This window comes from Cucumis melo, chromosome 8 (assembly GCF_025177605.1).
Source record: "Cucumis melo cultivar AY chromosome 8, USDA_Cmelo_AY_1.0, whole genome shotgun sequence".
Classification (NCBI taxonomy): Eukaryota; Viridiplantae; Streptophyta; class Magnoliopsida; order Cucurbitales; family Cucurbitaceae; genus Cucumis; species Cucumis melo.
This window is the reverse complement of record NC_066864.1, coordinates 4,503,626-4,510,838: the sequence shown is the minus strand read 5'-3', so window position 1 is coordinate 4,510,838 and position 7,213 is coordinate 4,503,626. Positions and strand designations below refer to the sequence as shown.

The 7,213-nt window shown below is 36.8% G+C and overlaps 1 protein-coding gene across 2 annotated transcripts; it reads left to right on the top strand.

The window, feature by feature from the left end:
* The first annotated feature begins 435 nt into the window (after positions 1-435).
* LOC103484885 (protein CROWDED NUCLEI 4) lies at positions 436-6,923 on the top strand. Of its 2 annotated transcripts, XR_007823124.1 has the most exons (9): positions 437-872; positions 1,910-2,119; positions 2,297-2,550; positions 2,806-3,076; positions 3,177-3,260; positions 3,451-5,312; positions 5,468-5,672; positions 5,754-5,823; positions 6,446-6,923. XR_007823124.1 is itself a non-coding variant. In XM_051088802.1 (8 exons), exons 1-8 carry the CDS (start codon positions 672-674, stop codon positions 6,467-6,469), a joined length of 3,111 nt encoding a protein of 1,036 aa, XP_050944759.1. In that variant the 5' UTR covers positions 436-671; the 3' UTR covers positions 6,470-6,923. The 2 variants fall into 2 exon arrangements, 1 of the variants encoding a protein (XP_050944759.1); XM_051088802.1 differs by lacking the exon at positions 5,754-5,823 and having other exon boundaries at positions 436-872.
* The last annotated feature ends 290 nt before the right edge of the window (positions 6,924-7,213 follow it).

The window sequence follows — 7,213 nt, the reverse complement described above, 5'->3', positions numbered from 1 at the left end:
CAACGTTCAATAAATAATATCAAAATATAGTATATATCATACACTGCATTATTTAAGAAAGACTAACAAACTGCCTAATATTCCTCCTAAAGTCATGCTAGAAACTAGGAAGGTCCTTAAATTCCATAAATGGGCGTTGGGCTCCTCAATAGTTCCAATATTGGGCCGAACTGTCCTACAAAACGGCCCAAATTAACAGTTTAAAAGTCTAAGACAACATGACTTGGATTTTATTTATTTATTTATTTATTTAGCACTGTCGCACTCAATTTAATTATTTTCCTTCCCAGAAAGCCTACTGAGATTTTAACAAATCTTAGGTTAATTTAACCTTTAATTTCTAATAATCAAGCCGTTAATTTCAGAATCAAAATTACGAACATTAAGCCAAAACGACGCCGTAGATTTCATCTCCTTCTTATTCTCCGCTGACTTTCTTTTGACTGTAGCGTGTGAATTTTGGTATGAGCCAACGAGGACTGAGCGAGTAAAAAGTTAAAGCGATTCAGAGCGCCAAGAAAGTAGACCGATCATGGCTCCCACTTCAGAGAGGGAGTGAGAACGGAACGCCAAAGTAAGTTTCTTCTTCCAAGATCGGTCGTGGCTGATCGTTCAATTGAGGAGTTTTTAGTGTATTAGGGTTTGTTTCCCTTTCCAATTCGGACTCCGAAATGGCGAGTCCGCAGTCGGCCGGAGTTACTTTGAGTTCCGGTAAGGGTTTGTCTTTGACTCCAGGGTCTAGGGTTTTGCAAACCCCACTTGCCGATGAAGCTATATGGAGGCGTCTGAAAGAAGCTGGTTTCGATGAGGAATCCATTAAACGTAGGGATAAAGCTGCGCTTATAGCTTATATAGCGAAGCTCGAAGCTGAGGTTTGTTTTCTTCAGTTCTTGTGACTTACATTTAGTTTATCCACTCTCGTTTTGTATTAATTACTGATTCCTTGTAATTCTGCTATTTTGGGTGCATAACGTCTGTACACTGTATCATTTCTGTCAGTTGTGTAACCGTATTGAAATTAATGATCCATTTTCTGATTAATATTTAGAACTAAAAGTGAAATTGAGAAAATATCGAAAGGTTGGGTGAACTACCAATTTTGTAACTCCTGTTTTTTTTTTATTCTATCTCAATTTCATTTTAAAGAGTATTGTTATTCAAATCCATGATGCTGTGAAAATTGAACAATTTCATGTTGCAATATGCCTACATTTGAAATTTTGGAGCCCAAGATTATAAACTTGATGTAATATCTCTTCGCAGGTAGATGGGTTCATCATTTCTTTCGTTTTAGTAGTGTATTAAGAAAGGGTAGAAGAAAGATCCCTACACTTGCAATAATGAATTTTACAATATGTGTTATCCTTTCCCAGTAATTTTTAACTCTTATTCCCTTTAAAAAGGATTCTATCCTTCTCAGGAACTTCACTGTACTCATGGGCAATTAGTCTTTAAGAGTGACCAATTTGCTCTCTTTTTATAATAGATGCTATGTGTTTGGTTTATATCTAATAGTCATTTGTCTCATGGTTTAATCTAATAGGATAGGGTTCTCTAATTGGACTTTAGTTTTTAGTTTCTTCTAGTTCACCTTTCACACTTTTTAGTGTGCCTGGACCTTTGTCATCTACTTTCTGTCAATGAACTTTCTGTCAACAATGAATGCCATTTCTACTGTCAGTGGTGTAGGACCAATATGTACAATACCATTACTGTTGTTTGCCTTTAATTAGCTCAACCATATACCTTCTTAATATGAAATTCTCCTGATGAGTAATTATTTTGAAGTTTTGAGTTGGTTTTTCTTCTGGTGGGATTATATCTTAACCGAAAGAGCTCTGGTTTTTGTATTGCACTTATAAATTTTCCATATTTTTCCCTACTTAGCTAATGTATGTATTATTGTTAGATGTTTGACCACCAACACCATATGGGCCTTCTCATACTAGAAAGGAAGGAGTTGGCTTCAAATTACGAGCAGATGAAAAGTAAAGCTGAGACAGCTGAATTAATGTATAGGCGTGACCAAGCTGCTCATTTGTCAGCTTTAACTGAAGCAAAGAAACGGGAGGACAATTTGAAGAAGGCTATTGGTATCAAGGAAGAATGTATAGCAAGTGTAAGTTTCTATTTGTAAAGGAGTTTTCTTGACCATGCATTGCATTTAACTTTGCTTTCTGCTTTGTAATAGCAAGTGTAAGTTCTGAGAAAGAGTGTATAGCAAGTGTAAGTTTCTATTTGTGAATGGGTTTTCTTGACCATGCACTGCATTTATCTGTGCTTTCTGCTTTTATAGCTTGAGAAGGCTTTGCACGAAATGCGTCTAGAATCTGCTGAAATCAAGGTTGCAGCTGAGAGTAGACTGGCTGAAGCACGCATTATGATGGAGGATGCTCAGAAGAAATTTGTTGAGGCTGAATCCAAACTACATGCAGCAGAATCTTTACAAGCGGAATCCAACCGGTGTAATCGTGCTGCAGAAAGAAAGCTCCAGGAAGTTGAGGCACGGGAAGATGATCTAAGGAGGCGTATGGCGTGTTTCAAGTCTGAGTATGTATTTTGCTCTTGTTTGTTTTATTCTTTCAACATATTTGATGTGCTTTCTTGTATTCATTTTGCAAAAATATGCTTTGGCTCTCTTTTCTGTAGGACACCATGATTGGTAACATCCAGAGTATAATTTGAAAAAGGAAAATTAGGGAAAATTATACAAACAATAAAACATTGCAGAAGAACTCGATTCAGTTAGAGTTCAGAAATTTGTATACTCTGGATGAAGCTTTAACATATATTCTCTTGTTTCAGTTGTGATAAGAAAGGGGAGGAGATTGTGCTTGAGAGGCAATCTTTAAGTGAAAGACAGAAAGCATTGCAGCAGGAGCATGAGAGGTTACTTGATGGACAAGCTTTGCTTAATCAGCGGGAGGAGTATATATTAAGTAAGACTCAAGAGCTAAATCGGTGTGAAAAAGAGTTGGAGGAGTTAAGAGCTAACATTGAGAATGAGCGCAGAGCAGTTCATGATGAGAAGTCCAAGATGCAACTTTCAGAAGCGTCTTTATCTAAGAGAGAAGAGGTTAATTCTTTCCCCCTTCTTATTTTGGATAGCATAATATCCTGTGAATAAGTTATTGCTTTGTCCTGAAATAATATTGGTTCACATTTTGGATTTTCAGGCTGTCAATAGAATGGAAATTATGATGAACAGGAGACAGCAAGAGCTACTTCTTTTACAGGAAAAAATTGCAACAAAAGAATCCGTGAGTTTCTCTAACCTATTCTTTATCTACACTTTTGCATCACTCTGGTTCTTCTTATTAATTTTACTTGCACCTTAAGGATTATGTTAACCTTTTTCTTCCTGGAACGCATCCTGTTTCAATTTATGTGTACTGAACTACCTTTTGAAGCACTCATTACTTTTTATTCTTCTCTGATCGGGTTCTGCAGAATGAAATTCAAAAAGTTGTTGCGAACCATGAAAGTACTTTGAGAACAAAGATATCGGACTTTGATGCTGAGCTGCAAGTTAAGCAAAAAGCAGTTGAAGATGAAATTGAAAGCAAAAGACGTGCTTGGGAGTTAAGAGAGATGGACCTTAAACAGCGGGATGAGCAGCTCTTGGAAAAGGAACATGACTTGGAGGTTCAATCTAGATCATTGGTAGCAAAGGAGAAGGAGGTAGAAGAATTATCCAAGTCTCTTGATGAGAAAGAGAAGAACCTGAAGGCTCTTGAACAAGAGCTTGAACTTAGTAAACTACTCCTGCAGAAAGAGAAAGATGAGTGCTCTAAAATGAAACGAGAGCTTCAGTGCTCCCTTGATTCTCTCGAAGACAGAAGAAAACAAGTTGATTGTGCAAAGGACAAGCTTGAAGCCTTTAGGAGTGAAACAAATGAATTATCCCTACTAGAGATGAAGCTTAAAGAAGAACTTGATTCAGTTAGAGTCCAGAAATTGGAATTGATGGACGAGGCAGATAAGTTGATGGTTGAGAAGGCCAAATTTGAAGCTGAATGGGAGATGATTGATGAAAAGAGAGAGGAGCTGCGCACAGAAGCTGAAGTTCTAGCTGCAGAGCGGTTAGCTGTGTCCAAGTTTATCAAAGATGAACGTGATGGTCTTAGATTGGAGAGGGAGGTAATGCGTAAACAATTCAAGAATGATAGGGAGACACTTTCTCGTGAGCGCGAGGAATTCTTGAACAAGATGACATGTGAACGGTCTGAATGGTTGAATAAAATGCAGCAAGAACGTAAAGACTTGCTAATGGATGTTGAGGCACAGAAAAAAGAGCTTGAGAATTGTCTTCAGCAGAGGCGTGAAGAATTAGAAAGCCAGTTGAGGGAAAAACTAAAAAACTTTGAGCAAGAAAAGAGGAACGAACTGGATAAAATTAGTTTCCTTAAAGAGAAAGCAACTAAAGATTTGGAAGAGGTTGCATTGGAAACAAAAAAACTTGAAACTGAGAGAATGGAAATTAATTTAGATCGTGAAAGAAGAAACAGAGAATGGGCCGAACTGAACAATTCCATTGAGGAACTCAAGGTTCAAAGGGAGAAACTAGAAAAACAGAGAGAGTTGTTGCATGCTGACAGGGAGGAAATTCTTGCTGAAATTGAACGTTTAAAGAAATTTGAGAATGTGAAACTTGCATTGGATAATATGGCTGTGGCTGAGATGAACCAATCTGATTTAGACACTGCTCAGCCAATAAGTTATCCAAGAAGGCAGCCACTTGTTAGAGATGCTGAGCACCAGATTGATACTCAAAAGATTACTAATGGCTTTGACTCCGCATCTATGCATAAAGTAGATGGTGATGTACCTCCTACTTCCACTCGTTTCTCATGGATTAAACGTTGCTCTGAGTTGATATTCAAGCAATCTCCGGAGAGAGAGAGGGCGTCTACAAGATATCCTGTTAAAAATCCGATCAGTCAGGCTGACCAATCAAGCTCAATATCTGGACAACTCTTTCAGTCTCCTGAGTTTGAAATGGATAGGGGCAATGAGAAGTCTCAAAGAACTATTACTGAAAGGCAGGATGTGAAATATGCAATTGGAGAACCAAAAGTAATTGTTGAAGTACCTCCAACAAGCAAGGACATGAATGGAGTACCTGTTCTTGAATCTGAGATTGTCAATGATGTTACATTGTCTGATCATAGGGTTTTGACTGGAAGGAAAAGGAGAGCTACCAACATTACTCATCCTGATTCCCTAGGACAACTGGAGTTTGAAAATAACAATAAGAAGCAGAGACAAGAAGAAATTTCCAGGGATCCTACAGAAGATTATTCTAGTTGCCCGTACGTCTTTTTTGTCTTGTCAAATAAACTTCATTCATTTTCTGTTGATCTTTAGTTCTTATTCTCCCTACAATGTCTCGATACCTAGTTTATCTAATGGTTATAGGATTAACAAAGTTTTATAACAGATTTAAAAGTGAATAATTTGATTTCAGTGAAGAAGCAACCCAAATGAACGTGCCTGAGGATCCCAAGGCATTTGTGTCATCCACAGAGAACCGAGAAAGTGCCAAGGAGGCTGAAGTTGTTATTGTAAGTACAGACATCAACATCATTGAAGTTACAACCTATAAACAGAAGAACTCTGACATATTGTCTGACCAAGATACGTTGAACCATCAGGAAACTCTTTCAGAGAAGGTATGCTGTTTATTGTGTGACATTATTTATTTGTACGCAGTTTGAGCATTCCAAATTTATGGATGGTATATTACACTGCAGCGTTGAAATCTGTGTAACGGTTCTGCATCTACGCTTAGGAAATGTTGAACAATCTGCTGTTTGCTGTCAGGTATTATTTTGCTATCAAGTTGAAATTGTTCATAAATAATTTGTTAAATTCATTTGACATTGGAGTCAGCATGTTGATGCGAACAAGTTGAGATAGAGTTTATGAAAAAATACTTCTTCAATTGAAATACTCAATTCAAAAGAGTCAGCTTTTTTATACTAGAGTTTATGAAAAAATACTTCTTCAATTGAAATACTCAATTCAAAAGAGTCAGCTTTTCTATACTGGACCTTGAACCAACAGAATGAAATCAATAAAGGTTAAAAGAATAAACATTGGTGATTGGAGCCAATGTTTGTTAATCAATAATTGCTGGCAAAGAGTTTGGAGCCTTCTCCACCTAAAATGGAGGACTCGGCTCAGATGCTATAAATGACAGTGAAGGGGGAAGGGAAGAGAAGAGGTGAGCGAAGTTATGATTTGAAGGGAGGAGGAGTTCAGAGCAGAAGGTTTGTTCTAGAGATTGGGTTTTTTTGCTGTTATTCAGACATATCATTTTCTGCTTGCTGGGGTGCTTACCCTTTGCTAATATTTTATTGTGTACCCAATTTTATAGTATTCTGTTGATGAGCCGTATATCAACCTCCAGTTATGCCATAATATGCCATTTTCTTTTATTTAGGAATTACACCTCCGCAAGAGTTAAGAGAATTGTGCAGAGAGAGCCCTAAGGAGAAGCGAAAGAAAAATCCTCGACATGTTGAGAAAGGAATGTGTTAAGCACTTATCCGAGAATATATCTGTTTCTATTGTTTGCTTTGGTCTTCTTGTGGCGATGAATCAAACTAATTTTTGGCAGAGCGCTTGTTGAAGTGTCGTGGCTTCACCCCCCTTCTAAGGTATAGGTATAGAGGAGCTTTAATTTCTAGCATGTTAATATCATCTCAATTGCTCCGAATTAAGATGTCAATACACAGGGTCTGATAGTATAAAAGGGCTTTTAATAACATTTAATGTTTTAGTAGCCATGCCTTGAAGAGATAGGGGTTGACCTTTGGGTGGTGTGTATATGATTCTTTTGTTGACTGTGTGTTGAAGGAATGGGTTTGTAAAATGTTTTCTTCGCTTTTAAAGGATGCGCTTAAAATGTTTTAGTTAAATCAGCAGATTTAATATGCACTTCAAATCTGTAATTAATCCAAAACTTAAGTGTGAACTTTAAATATGTAGTTAATTCATGCATTTATGAGTTTTATATTCAATGTTTCATAAATTCTCTTTATTAATTCAGAACTGTAGTTTGAAAATAAGTAGTTTAGTTTGTTCTTATAATTCGGGAGTTTTTGTTTTGAATAACGTACTTTTAAACTTATTGAATTTTTACAGGGTTATTTTTTCTCCCCTTAATTTATTAATCTATTTTGCAAATCAATAGTTTTCTTCTACCAAC

Excerpts from the sequence above, each read along its gene's own strand:
- LOC103484885 (XM_051088802.1), top strand. The coding sequence starts at position 672 with ATGGCGAGTCCGCAGTCGGCCGGAGTTACTTTGAGTTCCGGTAAGGGT. Across the intron at positions 873-1,909 it reads TAGCGAAGCTCGAAGCTGAG|ATGTTTGACCACCAACACCA; the intron begins GTTTGTTTTCTT and ends TATTATTGTTAG. Across the intron at positions 2,120-2,296 it reads AGGAAGAATGTATAGCAAGT|CTTGAGAAGGCTTTGCACGA; the intron begins GTAAGTTTCTAT and ends CTGCTTTTATAG.